Raw genomic sequence first — 16,509 nt, 5'->3', positions numbered from 1 at the left:
GAGGCCTTTCTGTGCTTGAAGAAAACAGCTAAGTGCCGTAAAGAAGAACCGTAAAAAAATAATCTGGCACTGTTTTCACCAGCATAAACGAATATTTAACAGCGCTACCCCTCCAAATAAACAGAGCAGCGGCTACCACTGTTAAGCTACCCAGCTGTCTGAGAGGGGAGGGTGTGTGTGTGTGTGTGTGTGAGAGAGAGAGAGAGAGAGAGAGAGAGAGAGAGAGAGAGGAGAAGGAGGGTTATAAACATAAGCTCCAATTCCAGTCTCAACAAAATAGCTGGCGTGAGTGTGTGTGCTGGCAGGCCCAGTGTAATTAGATGGAAAGAAAGACGGGTTTTTTTTACACCCCACAATATCCATGGCCGAGTGGAGTCTGTGCCGTTGAAATATCAGAGTTGAGATCTTGCTTATTTTCACATAAACAGTTCAGTGACAGGGAGAGCAAACCTGCACAATCTCTCTCCCCCCACCCCAGCACGTCCTTCAGCTTCTCTCACACATCTTCTACACTTTCACTTTTTCTTTCCCCCTCTCTCTCTCTACACTTCTGTTTCTTCCTGTACTGTTCTCTCTTTTAACAAACTCAAACACTGCTCTAGCCGTCTTTCCTTATGCCGAACAGACACCTTCCTCTCTCCCTCACTCTCTCTCTCTCTCTCTCTCTCTCCATCCACCTCTCTGTGTCTCCCTCTCCCCCTCCCCCCACTCTCTCCCTCTCTCCCTCCCTCCCTGTCTCTCTCTCCCTCCCTCTCTGTCTCTCAGTCTCTAAACTCAGTGAACTGAAGCAGAGCTCCTACACACCTACTCCAGTGAATTCAAACATACAGGTTTCAGAATATTTTTACCATTTGACCTTCATGGAAGTGGGTCTGCATATTTATGGATCAAACACACTGTGGTCATACATGCATGCATGTGTGTCTGACCATTTACATAATCAAGCACTCTGTGTCACTCACTCATTGTTTATTTACACACATCTTTCTTTTTTGCATAGCTTCACACAGAAGACAAACGACACATAAGACGTGCTTTTTCTCACACAAAAGCCTATATGGGACACCTAATAAAATTGAAAATTGAATGTTTCTCTCACCTGAACGTTCAAGCAAAGTGTAAACACCATCCCTCGATCCCACCCCCTCGATAATGCTCACTCAGACTCCGCCCCCTCTGCTATAACCACGCCTCAATCCCACCCCCCCCAACTACGACCATTCTTTGACTCTACCCACTGTACCATGACCATCCCTCAACCACGCCCCCTCCACCAACACCCCCCTCCTTTACTACAGTGTGTGTCACTTCCAGCAGTAACTGCAAAGACGTTATTTGTAAAATTGCTCTCTCCCCCCCAAAATGTCTCCCTTCCTGTATAACAATACAATATCTTTTTCGGCCTGTGGTACTTGCTCCCTTTAGCCAGATCAAACCCCCATTCTTATCTGCAGGTGGCACAATAGTTAAGGCAGGGGGCGGGGCCATAATTACATGGGTGTTGCCTGCATCTGTCTGCCACTTCAAACACTTCAAACTCCTGCTTCCACTGAGTGATGGATGGTTGGAGACCCAGGTGTGTATTGAGAGGATATGAAAATACACACACACACACACACACACACACACACACACACACACACACACACACACACACACACACACACACACACACACACACACACACACACACACACACACACACACACACACACACACAGATTGTCATAAGATGTGAATAATCTTAACTCAAGTAGAATATGGGCACATGTTTAAAACCCGTAGCTCCGTCATAAAAAAGTAAAAAATAAATAAATAAATAAATTAAAAAAACACACACACACACACACACACACACACACAGACGTATTTACACGTATACACACAAAGCCCCTTAAGACTACAGTCAAAACATAGCACTGAGGAAATATAAGAAACTTTACTAACTGACTTTACTAACTTTACTAAACTGACTTCTCTATTATAAGGGTCTCAAAGTCCCCATTTGAAACCTCACAATAGGTGTCTTTTTGAACCTTGGTCCAGACACAGAGGTGGATAACGTACACTTCAGACACGGATAACATAAGTAGCCTCCACTTCAACCATATAAAGGCTGTCAATCAATCAAGCAAGCAAGCAAGCAAATAAGCAAGCACTCAACACAAAATTACCTTGGAAAGATTGAAAACTATGCCCTACACAAACATTGTAAGGCTGATCGGGATAGTGATATATCAATTTCCTGTTTACACTGTGCATTGTGAACTTATAAATAACTACGCACTAAAATGGAATGAGATGTTTGCAGTGTGAATGTAGCACAGACTCACATTTACTGTTATGCAAAGCTGTTCAAAAGTGTGAGAGAGTTCATCTCTGGCACGATGACATGGAGCTTCAGAATCACTGAATAAATATAAAATAATATAAAACCATCAGTGATGACTCAGAAAGTGGAGGACAGGCACAGATGGAGGTGGACTACGTCTGTTCCTACGGAAACCCATGAGGTTATATTTTACTGTTTTCAAGGGGGAAAGTGTTCGGTCTTTTGAAGATAACATTTTTTGTGTCCAGTCTGAGGACTTCAACATTACATTGTTGAAGCAAAAGACTGTACATTATTGTACAAGCACACGTAAAACAGGGCATGGAGGTCTCCTTGTTGTAGAAACCCCAGGACTGCAAAGTTTGGTGGATAACTTTCACCTGACCAATCAGAAAGTGTGTTTTTGAACAGGTGTGCCTGCTCAGGCCAGACTGCACCCCCATCCCACCCAGTGGAGAATAAGGGAGGGTTTCCCCTAAATGTTTCAGAACAAAGATCATCTCAAGATGGAGCAGAAGGCCTGTTGAATTACCCCCATTACCCCTATTACCCCTAAATTACAAACACTTGGAGTAAAAACATGTGGGTGAAATTTTTCAGAGCACTTAATCTGGGCTCCCGGGTGGTGTAATTTCCTAAGAAGGTTTTGTCTTTCCACTGAAACCCGAGTTTGTTTCTTTGTGCTTGGTCTGTGGGTGGGAAACAAAAAGAAAGAAAGAAAGAAAGAAAGAAAGAAAGAAAACTAATATTACAATGCATTTGAATCCTGGAACATCAGTATCAAATGTTCCTTAATTCTCGAAGCTTGGCCTCTGCAGAATTACTTAAATCATCTTAAACCACTGCAGTTTTACAAAGTTGGTCTATATGAAAGTCTAGATTTTTTTCTAAAGCCTACATTTTATATATAATTTGGAGTTTCCCCAGTTCTCCCTTCCTAAGGGTCAAAGGCTAACAGGCGAAGGTTAACTAAATGTGTGGTTGGAATAAAATTGCCTCATCGCCAGGTGGACGACCTCATTGCCAGGTGGACGACCTTGGTGATGTGACACGTTACTCTCCCATGAGTTCAATCTGCAAATCTTTGATGAGGGATGTTACCTTCTGTATAGAGATTCAGAATGAAGGTGCTACTGGAAGCAGGACGGGCATCAGAAGCAGGTTGAGTTAACAGCAGCTGTGACAAACCATTTGAGATTAAACTTGAACTTAATAGGAAATTTCCGCACATTTGGTTCTTTACAGTCTTGATCATTGTGTACGCAACGTGATTAGTATAAAACAAAAAAAAACAATAACATATTTTCTCCGAGATATACGTTTGGCCACTTTAAGACTCGTGGAGGCACGAAGAGACGTCCACCCCCTACATCCGCAAAATAAATTGAGTGGAAAAAGCAGACCAGTTTTCAAGGACATGGATCTGGGAGCAATTACCTCTCACGAATTCGCCTAGCCCTTGTAGAGGACGCACGTCAGATACTTCGTTCGTTAGCTTTTCAGCTGTCATTCATCAATACCGCCAGCTCGCTATGCAGCGCCAACTGTTCTTGGAAGCGAAACGGTGGTGATTCTGTGGCCCCGCGCTCGCGTAAAAAGTGAGATTATGGTAAAACGGCTGCAGCGGCTCCGACAGGGTGAAGGGTTGTCCGGCCCATCCAACGTAATGGCGAAACTCCCAACCGTCTGCTTGTGCCGACAGTCGAAACAAATCCCATGTCCGCCACGGGGCTCCGACTCAAGACCCAAGTCATTAAAGATTCCCGAAGGGGGTCTCGCCAGTAGCCGTGACGACCCTAATAAAGACGACTTTTGGGATAAACAAATGGTAATGAAGAAAATTAGGTCGACATCAGCCATCAGATCGTCAATGAGCCAGGAATCGCCAGACAAACGTGAGTCCAAGTCAAAACAAGTCACAACTCCCACCAGCATGTATTTCGCTTAGACAGACCCTCGCCGAGAGGTTATTGCATGTTGACTAGCAGGGAGGAAAGAAAGGGGCAAAGACCACTAAAAGTCGCTTTGATGCCAACCAGACCGACACATCACCATCCAGCTGCGTCAGCCATTGCAAAACACAGCGACAGTGCCGAGAAAAATGAGGAGGAATTTCACATCCTCGCCCGTGTAGTTATACCGACTCAAAATAATTACAATACACACCGTAGGCTCTGGGACTCTTGCCAAGATAGTGAACATCTTGCAATAAACTAATAGCCATATAACTGGGCACCTTATCTAAGGTTCCATATGCAAACAACACACCCATTAATTATTGTCACTCATCTCCCATAAATGCAACATCAAAGAGATTAACATCAGAAAGACTGCTAAGTGTAAGCCCCAGGAGCCAATACTGCACTGTTTAGGACTCTCTTGGCTTTATATACCTGTTTATATCCACAATTCAAAAATATTAATGACCCCATCTCTGATAGCTACAAACTAGCCAAAGATTATTGACCCCGTCTCTGATTGCTATAAACTAGCCGAAGATTACTGACCCTGTCCCCGATAGCTACAAACTAGCCGAAGATTACTGACCCTGTCCCCGATAGCTACAAACTAGCCGAAGATTACTGACCCTGTCCCCGATAGCTACAAACTAGCCGAAGATTACTGACCCTGTCCCCGATAGCTACAAACTAGCTGAATATTACTGACCCACCCTCTGATAGCTACAAACTAGCCAAAGATTACTGACCCCGCCTCTGATAGTTACAAACTAGCCGAAGATTATTGACCCGTCCCTGATAGCTACAAACTAGCTGAAGATTTCTGACCCCGCCTCTGATAGCTACAAACTAGCCGAAGATTATTGACCCCGTCCCTGATAGCTACAATCTAGCCGAAGATTATTGACCCCGTCCCTGATAGCTACAATCTAGCTGAAGACTACTGACCCCGCCTCTGATAGCTACAAGCTATCTGAAAATTACTGACCCCGCCTCTGATAGCTACAAGCTAGTTGATATTGTCTCTTGGGATATTGCATCATTTTTTTATTTCAGATCGGCTAACATCCGAACTAAGTAGCTATCTAGTGAGCTCATGACATGACAGAACGACACAACAGAAGTTTTCTTTAAAAAGGGTTTAGTTAAAACATTCAATTAAATTGCCAAGTACATGGTCAAAAAGCTGTCTTGCTTCCAACAATGATTTTCAGACTATGACTCACCAAAGGGCTACATCCAATCAGAGTCAAGTAAATTATGACATCACCCTTCAAGTCAAATAATATAAAATACAACACAAGCATTGCCAGCTCCAATACTCAAACAAACATAAATGACATGCAGGAAAACATGCAGATATGATGCAAATCACCTACAAAAAACGTACTTAAAGCAACTTACACTAACGCATCGAACTAGCTCTTTTCATGAAATGTTAAGTAAAACTGAAAGGTTGTACTTTGTTGCTTTGATGTAAACCATCCTCATTTTATAACTTTTTTGTCGCAAACACCTGCATCTTGTTGCAGCATAAAATCTCTTGTTAACGGGCCATTTGTTAAGGGGCTGTAACTCACCGAGCTTAATTCGCCCACTAACAGCCAAGCCCTTTGACCTTTCAAAGAGAAGCACCGATCTGGCAGCTCAGAGCCTTCTCAGGAGGCCTGTGTTATAGAGCAGTGTAACTCAAAGGACTCACTGATGCTGGAAGGCCAGAGGTCCATTGGGGGCGGCCTTCATGGTCAGGGTCATGTGAGGGTTGCTGCTACTGGAGAGAGGAAGAGGGCCCTGAACCGGACCTTCTGGGAGGACGTGCTGGGGAATGGGTCGCTGCGGTACCACGTTATGTCCATTGGTGTGGCCATTCACAGGGCCGGTGGGGTTAGAGGACGTGGGCAGAGTGGTCTGCTCACAGGATTTGCCTTTGGAGCCCGGCTTGCAGACACACATCTGCGGTCGGAGACACATACCTCCGTTCTGGCACTTGGGAAGGCAGTTGGCTGAAACAGAAGGAACAGAGGGACTAGTCAGGTGATACACGCGAGCAGGTACACACATTAGCTCTCTCAGACACATTAGCATGTCTGCAGTACAAACCTCAACAGAATATTCAGATAAAGAACTGATTCAGATACAGAACTGATTTCAATGGCCAGGGTTCTTCTACAGCTCAACAATTTCATGTTTTTTATGAAGTATATTGTGCCTTATATAGCACCTTAACATGATATGGGAGCGTGCCTGACTGCTTCTCAGTAGTTGTTTCTGATTCTAGTGTAGAACGTGACTCCATAAAAACAACCGTAATTTAACTGAGACAGTAATAGTTACTTCCTCAATTGATTGATTCAGGCTGTGTTCATTGCCACAAGCAAATGGGAGAGAAAATGTGTGTGTGTGTGTGTGTGTGTGTGTGTGTGTGTGTGTGTGTGTGTGTGTTTCTGCCGTGGCCACTATGAGCTGCTAGGCCAGGCAGGCTTTGTAGTTGAAAGATGAGAGCCTTGTTTCTGCACCTCACTGCTGTAAGTACAGGCTACTGCCCAGACTACTGGAGAAACCTAATACCCCTCACACACACACACACGCACGCACGCACGCACACGCACACACACACACAAGTCTGTACCAGTTTGCCTGCACACACATGTCCAGCTAAGAGTGCTGACTCACTGTGTGAGACTGGAAGCCATCAGTCTTGTACTGGACAGCAGGAAGAGGAAACAGACGCCCACAGGGCCACACTGAGCTCTGGAGAACAGAGCACATCCACACCACATCATCCCGCCCCACCCATACCACCCCACAACACCCATACCACCCCACTCACAACACCCACATCCACACCACCAACACCTACACCACCAACACCATACCACCCCACCCATACCACCCCACAACACCCATACCACCCCACTCACAACACCCACATCCACACCACCCACACCTACACCACCAACACCATACCACCCCACCCACATCCACAACACCCACACCACCCTACCCACATCCACAACACCCACACCACAACACATACACCAACATTCACACCAACACCCAGTCTACAACACTGACACCAATACTCACACCCATATCACAACACCCACACTAATACACCAACATTCACACACAGACACACCAACACTCACAGCAACCCACATCCACACCATTACCATCAATTTTCTTCATAGATTTCATATAAGCTCCTGGGGATTTAGAGCAACATCTATGCAACACACACACACAGCAGAAGCAGTAACACCACACCATCATTCTCCTATCCTAGCACACCGTGTAGTTTCATTGCAGCAGACATCACCCCCTTCCCTTGGTGGGGGGTGGTGGGGGGTTGTGGAGGGTGGAGTTCCACACTCTGTAAATAGATTCCCTCATTTTACTCTTTCTTGCACCATGCACCCCCCCCCTAGTACTGGACCTCACACACCCACTAGGAGAAAGAGCTCACAGTCTGAGACGAGTACAACACAAGACCACTGTTCAATGTCTCTCTCTCACACACACACACACACACGTACACGCACACGCACACACACACGTACACGCACACACACACACACGTACACGCACACACACACACACACACACACACACACACACACACACACACACACACACACACACGTACACGCACACACGTACACGCACACACACACACACACAACCCTGAACAAGAGAGAGTCACAAGCACCTTTCCAGAGTGACGCACTGCTTAGCAGAAGCACCTCTGCATGATGCAGCAGGCCATTTCAGTGAGAGTGACCGCTGAAGGACGTGAGAAGAACAGTGAAGAACGCTGAAGAAGGAGCTGTGAGAAATGCGGAAGAAGGAACGTGTGAAGAACAATGAAGAACCTGCGAGGGACTTTGAGGAGCTCGTGAAGAGCACTGAAGGACACGTGAAGGGCGTTGAGGAACACGTAATAAGAATGTGTGAAGAATACTGAAGTATGCTGAAATAGGAAATGTGTATAACGTTAAAGAAAGCTGAAGGATGTGTGAAGAACATTGAAGAACACTGAAGAAGGATGTGTGTACAATGTTGAAGATCTTTAAAGAAATGCTGACAAAGGGTGTGTGTAGAGCACTGAAGGATGTGTGAATAACGTTGAAGAATGTTGAAGAAGGATGTGTGTGGAACATTGAAGGACATGTGTAGAACGTTGAAGGACATGTGTAGAACATTGAAGGACATGTGTAGAACATTGAAGGACATGTGTAGAACGTTGAAGAACATGTGTAGAACGTTGAAGGACATTGAAGGACATGTGTAGAACGTTGAAGAACATGTGTAGAACGTTGAAGGACATTGAAGGACATGTGTAGAACGTTGAGGAACGTTGAAGGACATGTGTAGAACGTTGAAGAACGTTGAAGGGCATGTGTAGAACGTTGAAGAAGGACTTGTGCTCCTCTGCCTCCTAGCCCGCTCAGAGAATCACACCTCTGTGGAACAACCTGGCCTAGTTACACAACATGCTAAATTAGATAAAGACAATTAGACAATTAGTCCTAAATTAGTTCAGCAGCCAATCATCTTTGTTGTTGAGTCACTGCTGACCTGGCAGTCAAATTTAGAGCAGGTTAAGACTAGAGGATATTGAGTAAGCTACATACATTACAGCACTCACATCAGTGACTGGACAGAAATATGGATCATTAACTCTTACCTTCTCTCACACACACTCACACACACACACACTCACACACTCACACACTCATACACTCATACAGCATATGGCCACCACAAGGAGGTGAAGAACAAGATAAACACCCTCCTTCCACAGAGACCAAGTTCAGGATTGTAGAGTCTATATTGTATAACGCATATGTGAGCCATATGGCCAGCGCAAATGTTGCAGTAATAGAGACAGAACATTGCGACTTGCCCCATTAGCAAGATCGCCTGGAGATTTACACTTGGATAACAAGCATGTTCAGCGCCACAATGACTCTGTTCCACACTCCCTGTGCGAAAACACACTTCTCCCTCTCTTTCATTCTCTCCAAGCATGCCCCGTACACTTTATATTTATTCTCGGGTCATCTAGATGTTTCTAGATGGTTACACATAAGTCATCATCTTTGCCGAAACACTATAATCCACGAGTTTTCCCAAAAGTACAGCGTCCAGGAGAGAAGATGTGCTGGTTCCGACATTGTGCTGGAGTGAAGACGCGTTCTGCTGCGCACACAACTTCTCCTGTCACCCCCTCCACCCTCTCCACCCCCTCCACCCTCTCCACCCTCTCCACCCCCTCCACCCCCTCCACCCCCTCCACCCCCTCCACCCTCTCCACCCCCTCCACCCCCTCCACCCCCTCCACCCTCTCCACCCCCTCCACCCCCTCCACCCCCTCCACCTAATAAAGGTCACCGCTAAATGTTAATCGGTGCATCTACTCCATCCTGCCTCCAACGCCATCGGGCTCCCATTCATCCGGCTACGGCGTTTTAAATGAGCGAGGAAAGAGCGATTCAGAGAATGACACAAGGATGGAGAGAGAGAAGGCCCGAGAGTGAGGGACGGAACCGTGACGGAGGGCGAGGCGCTCTTCATCCCGCCGTCATCAGCTTCTCTCCCCGCACACGTCGATATTGAAATCTGTGTGAACATTTGTTGCATCGTCTCCTTTTATCCTCTAACAGCACGGAGCGCAGTCGATTAGACCGTTTTTCTCCTGCAGTATTTCAGGGCAGGTGGGGAGTCAGTTAAAGGGCTGAGCAGCCGACCCTTCACCGGGGTTTACACGCACAAAACAACAACACTGTCACGTCGGTATATTTTTATTCACTGTCAACAGTGTTGAGGTTCTGGACATTAAAGCCAAACGTCCCATGTAGTTCATATTCCAGTGCTATGTTAGTGTTTTTAGACCTGGGCGAGTTTAACAGGATACCACAAGCAAAGGTGACGGGGAATTTTCCTTTAAGGTTTTCCCCAGTGAATAACTTTAGCTGAAATAGCGGGGACCAATGCCTCCTGTGACAACAAGCATTAAAGCCCCTCTAAACAAGGAGCGAGTTGTCTCACTCCTGCAAACACACAGCCCCTCTAACATAGGCACTGGCCCCTCAATATACTGTATGTATAAGCAAACATACATACATTATATTGTATATAAATGCATGTGTATCAGTTCACACTGTATGCATATGTTTGCATAAACCATATTTACAAATAAATGTTTATTAAATGTATATTAAGGCATCCTGCTTAATGCCTTAATACCTTTGGTGAACGCCAAGTCCCTTATGAAGTTGTCAGTAACACGGATGGATAGAATCCAGGAACAGGCAGTGAACCCTCACAATAGTAGAGCCAGGACTGGCACATTATAGCTTGTAATTGACTCTAAAAGGTATGACAGCCTATTAATTACAGATATAGAGCTGTCAGTCTCCCCCACTCCACCTCATCTTGTTATCTCTCTTCCCCTCTCTCTCTCTCTCTATCTATCTATCTTCCTCTCTCTATCTCTTTCTCTCCATCTCTCTTCCTCTCTCTCTCTCTCCATCTTTCTTCCTCTCTCTCTATCTCTTCCTCTCTCTCTCTTCCTCTCTATCTCTTCCTCTCTATCTCTTCCTCTCTATCTCTCCTAGCTAAGCTCTCGTTTCCAGTTTGTCCTTCTTCCTCAATCATTCCTTGGAGAGAGAGAAGATAACAGCTGACTTTGTAAACCATCTTCCCCTAACTCAGGCATCATCATCATCATCATCATCATCAACACATCGCCATGACGCCCCAGGCCTGTCCTGCACTAAGCCCTTTCACCTGTGCTTGTTTCAGTGTTCCCTCGGTGACGGACCGCGACAGAAACCTCCCCCCCCCCCCCCCCCCCCCCCTCCTCACCCATCCCTCCTCTGGCATGCGGCGTGCGCCACACTGAAATATTTTCGTGTTCTGTTTTCCCTGGCGCCGGTGCTGCGGGTCTTGGCCAGGGCCGGGGAGACGCAGGCCAGGGCCGGCCCCCGGCAGCTCGAGAGCAGACGGCAAGGAGGCAGACGGGCGGCCCGGGGACACGCTCCGCTCCGTGCACACACCTGGACTCGCCTCGTCCGGACCACTGCGCACGCAGCGTCGGGTCAGGGCTGCTCTCCCGGCCGGGCAGAAGCAGGCTTCATCTGCCCTGCGCACAGGTCTGTAGGAACACACATTACTCGTAACGGCCGCACTAAAGTCGGCTCCTGTGCAAACTCCTTGAAAAGTGTTTTAGCAGCAGCTATGTAATCCCTCCCTTTCTGTCCTGCAGGAAACTGCTGTACTGGCCTCAGAAGGCTGTTGACCCAGTTGTCTGATTCTCGGTGTATTTGTTGTGAAGACGGTCTCTTCCGTGGAGCGCGCACGCCCTCCGCCACACAACGCTGTTCTCTGTGGGGCAAACACAGCTAACCGTTCCCACAGACTCTCACGGAAAAAAGACGTCTTTGAATGCTTCAGATATGCTATAATAAACTTAACCAGAGTAACAAACAATTAAATGAGTGTAACAAACTCCTCCGTCACATGGCTGCTGTCTGCTGGCAGAATCACAACACTCAGCAGAGAAGCCAAATCACATTAAGGCACATTTAGAAGTCCGAACACAGATTACACCTGGTTCTGGTTCTGGTTCTGGACTACAAAGATTTTCCCCATCAAAAAAGGATCCAAAGCAAAGTTTCCAAGCCACCATTCAACAATAACAACAACAACAACAACAATAATAATAAATATATAATAATAATAGCGTCTATTATTATTTTATGCACCTTTTATGCACAAATTGCAGTGAATAGTGCTTTATAATATATGTAAATAAGTTAGTAAAACAAATGTGAATAAGATGACATAAAAAATGTAAGGCCATAAAAATTAAGCTAATATATCAACATAATTAATCAAAAATTAAATGTGAATTTTTTTAGTTTTAGAAAAGCAAAAGAGAAGCAAAACAGGGTAAAGAATTAAGAAAATGATGATTCCAGTAGAGATTATATGACTCAGTGAGCTACGATGCTAACGTAGCATGATGTCCCTTACGCTAGGACTGTCTAGATCATTCCTGTTCCAATGCAGCACTTGATATTCGTCTGGTGACTTCAGACAGGTGCAGCGTTCACAAACGCGTGTTAGTACTGCAATCTGATCTCTGCAGGACATCGACATCACTGTCTGGAGCGCACTTGAGGAATTCTGGGTTAACCTGTAATCTGCACAGAAGAACACGGCTAGTCGACCGGAGTCTCGACGAACAGCAGTGCTGCACTGAGGACATTTTTCCTGACTAAGGTCATCAGTGATTCACCAAGAGTCCTTCAGCTGACTCTGGGGACTCTGGGGGTGCTATAGAGGGACACTCAGGGGTGCTACAGTAGGGACACTCAGGGGTGCTACAGTAGGGACACTTTAAGGAGCATTAGAGCAGGGAAACAAATCAGTGCCCTGGTTATGAAGGACTGACCCTTGACCCTTGTGGTGAGTGACTGACTAGAATGTGATTTTTATTTATTTTTTGCAATGAAATGGAGCAGCAGTGACTCCTTTCATACACACGCACGCACGCACGCACGCACGCACGCACGCACGCACGCACGCACGCACGCACGCACGCACGCACGCACGCACGCACGCACGCACGCACGCACGCACGCACGCACGCACGCACGCGCACACACACACACACACACACACACACACACACACACACACACACACACACACACACACACACACACACACACACACACACACACACACACACACACACACACACACACACACACACACACACACACACACACACACACACACACACACACCTCTGCCAGCTGGAGCTAGGTGACCGACATCTGTGGATGAGTGACCTCTCATAGCACATAGGACCCCATAACACGCACCATGCCAGAAGAAAACAGACTTTTTTTCTACCTGCAAATGTCACTTTCTTCAGTTTAGGAGAAATGTGTATTAGATAGTGTGTGGGTGTGTCTCTGTGGGTGAGAGAGAGAGAGAGAGAGAGAGAGAGAGAGAGAGAGAGAGAGAGAGAGAGAGAGAGAGAGAGAGACTGAACACACACCAAAAATCAAACTCTATTAAATATTTAGCAGGAGGATTTACGATCTGGCCTACCTTCCATGACAGGAACAGTGTGGAACAGAAGGGCGCTGATCCTCAGAAGCTAATTGAGCAGAAGATATATAGAGATACGAGAAGACATTCCACCAAGACTTGACCTGACTACAACACACATCACCCCTCACTCCTCCTCATCCATCTGGGAAAAATATGACCTACAGAATCCAGGACCAAATGTTGAGCCTACGTGCTTAGCATGGTGTTATTAGCATAGTCATTTGTTCAGTACAGCATCACTTGGTCCGGAAGCGCCGATGACCAAGCAAAAAACCCAAAAAGATCAACAAGCAACTGGGATTTGCTGGAATTATCATTGTTTCCTCAAAAGAACACAAGCAGATTCATTAATTAAGATGAATAGAAAGAGTAAAAACAACAACTATGATGTCACAGACTTTTCCCAGAGTTTTTATGCCCCTGCAACACATTCTTTCCTGCCACATCTTCCATTAAAAACTTTCTCTAACGTTTCAGCAGAGAATTTACGACCTCTCTGCCCCCTTGCTGGGTGGCTGGCTCTGGGATTTTGGCCCCAGACTTCAAATGCACCAATCAAAGTCTCCTCCATTCAAAATAACAAGGATGACTGAAGAAGGAATGAACACTGCTGTTGGCATGACAAAAGGGGTCTCGCACCCATGTGAACAGGGGCTTTCTGGGTGGCACTGACCCAGTCTGACTCACCCCTTCATGCACACTTCATCTCTCTTTATCCTGGCCTAGAACAGGAGGTCCCTCACTCTCAGCTCAAAGGCAGGAGAAGCAAATGCCGCAATGCATGGTGGGTAATCAGAATCCGCCACTCCATGAGCTAGTCGTGCTGGAATGACGTCGGAGCTAGTCGTCGATGGAGCGCAGATCCAATTCACAGACGCATCAACAAACGTGAGTGTGTTTAACTGCTGCCTCAGAAAGATTCACATCAACGTCTCTTCTGCGGAGACAAGTGTCTACCGAGCCCCATTTACTGACCAGTGTACAAATCACCCAAACAAATCACTCCACAATCTCAACGTAGAACGGGAGTCTTCAGGTCCCGTCCAGGGTCTAGCACCCCTGGGTCAACTCATAAAACATTTAAATAGCTTAACGACAGAGATAAGGTGTACGTTATTGCAGAGAAGGAGCCGGGGCAGTGGGACTCCAGGACTGGGGCTTAGAACCAGCACAACAGACACAAGGCTTCACGATCCAGGAGTCAGAAACCGTTGGCTGGTTGTGTAAGAAACTCTTGTCTGGACTGAATTGTTTGCCTAATATGTCTAATCCACAAAAATGTCCATCTGATGTATGAGGTAAGCAGCTTAGAGAAGACGTGTTCCTTCAGAATGCTCCAAGGGCCTAAAGAAGGACCCCTGGAAGGAGATCCCAGACAGCAAAAACGGCCTTTTATCAATCCAGAGACAGAGGAGGAGACTACAGGAATGACGTAGGAGAGATCGCAGACAAGATATCAATTACACACGAGGAGCAAAAACAGCCAAAAGCCATCTATTAAACCTATGTGTCAAAGGTCAGGAACAAAAATGTCTATTAAAAGTAAGAGACAGATGGTGGTTGGTGGGGAAAAGGAGACGTGTAATGCCTGAGGCCCCGCCCCTTGAGACCTCCGCTCACAGATCAGCCTGTCTCTTATATAACCTGCTGGCATGGCTTCAAGAGCCAATGAGGAAGCAATTCCATTCTTTCTGTGAGCCAAAAGGACGGCCCCGATAGGCTGCTCAGTTCTGGATCTCTTCAGTGCCTGTCTGTGTCTGGGTGACTGTCTGCTCCCGTTTCCCCGGGCCTGTCTTCTGCCTTCTCTCTCTCACTCACTGACTCTCCCCTGCCTCTATCTTTATGTTCTGTTCCTCTCTCTCTCTCTCTCTCTCTCTGTCTGTCTCTCGCGACCCCCCACCCGGGGTCTGACAGCAGTGATTTGGCCTGCAGGTGGGATGTGCAGCTGCCACTGAGGTTATTTATAAAAGCCCCCATCACAACGGTGCCTGTCCCCTAAGCCTTTTATCCAAACCGCCACAGCTCGCAATATCCGCCTGGCTCCGCTACAAATGCACGGCTCTGAAATCACACACGATATCAGTCACACTGTTACCTTTACAAGGTGTAGTTGGGATTATTAACAGGCAGTTAACTGTTACAATCTGGAATATTGGGAATTTCCAAAAGAGCCCCAGCAATGGTCCCTAATTTACTAACACAGAACACGATAAATCTACACCGCGTGCCTTTACAAACTGGACACTGATGATGATCAAAGAGTTTCTGAAGTTCCAGCACTAAAAGCTGCTGACCTGCCTGATCGTTGAAGAGCTACACACACTCACCTGCCTGACCGTTGAAGAGCTACACACACTGACCTGCCTGATCGTTGAAGAGCTACACACACTGACCTGCCTGACCGTTGAAGAGCTACACACACTCACCTGCCTGACCGTTGAAGAGCTACACACACTGACCTGCCTGATCGTTGAAGAGCTACACACACTGACCTGCCTGATCGTTGAAGAGCTACAAACACTGACCTGCCTGATCGTTGAAGAGATACACACACTGACCGTGCTAACGTTGAAGAGCTACAAACACTGACCTGCCTGATCGTTGCTCCTTTTTGCTCTACATGACTTCTCTGTCCGATTAAATCAAAAGCCCAAAACTAAAAGCAGCAGAGGACTGGCCTTGTACTCTTCTGATCAGGCACGGAAAAGACGCCCGAGTCTGCAGTCCACTTGTCCCGCGATGGACAATGCAGCGAGATTAAAGCCTGACTCTCTAGTCTCTAGTCCCGTGTGGAGAGCCACCGTGCTGTAGCCTTCAGCGTTAGGCCTGGTCTGACATACCTGACCCAACTGAAGAAGGTATTAAGAGCTGGAGACATGCTGAGCTGTGGAGTGCCGTGTGATCACCTCCAGACGTGACGTCAACGGCAGTGAAAGCAGCTCAGGAGATGGTGGGTCCAGACCCCAGATGAGCTTGCCAAAGGGAACAGTGCCATGGAGAAACCCCCACGAGATGGAATGAGGGGAAATACCACAGAGGGGGTCAAGACTCAACAGGGAACCTAACAACACACTCACTGTAAGAGCC

The 16,509-nt window shown here is 46.6% G+C and overlaps 1 protein-coding gene across 1 annotated transcript in view; it reads right to left on the bottom strand.

The window, feature by feature from the left end:
• LOC143504542 (latent-transforming growth factor beta-binding protein 1-like) overlaps window positions 1-16,509 on the bottom strand; it is a gene marked incomplete at its 3' end in the record, with an annotated part of 72,218 nt that overhangs the window by 52,974 nt on the left and 2,735 nt on the right. The window contains 1 exon segment of the mRNA XM_076995948.1: window positions 5,993-6,293. Coding sequence (XP_076852063.1) covers window positions 5,993-6,293 — 301 coding nt within the window.

The sequence above is a fragment of the Brachyhypopomus gauderio genome, unplaced genomic scaffold, assembly GCF_052324685.1.
Source record: "Brachyhypopomus gauderio isolate BG-103 unplaced genomic scaffold, BGAUD_0.2 sc294, whole genome shotgun sequence".
Lineage (NCBI taxonomy): Eukaryota > Metazoa > Chordata > Actinopteri > Gymnotiformes > Hypopomidae > Brachyhypopomus > Brachyhypopomus gauderio.
This window is presented reverse-complemented; position numbering and strand designations above follow the sequence as displayed.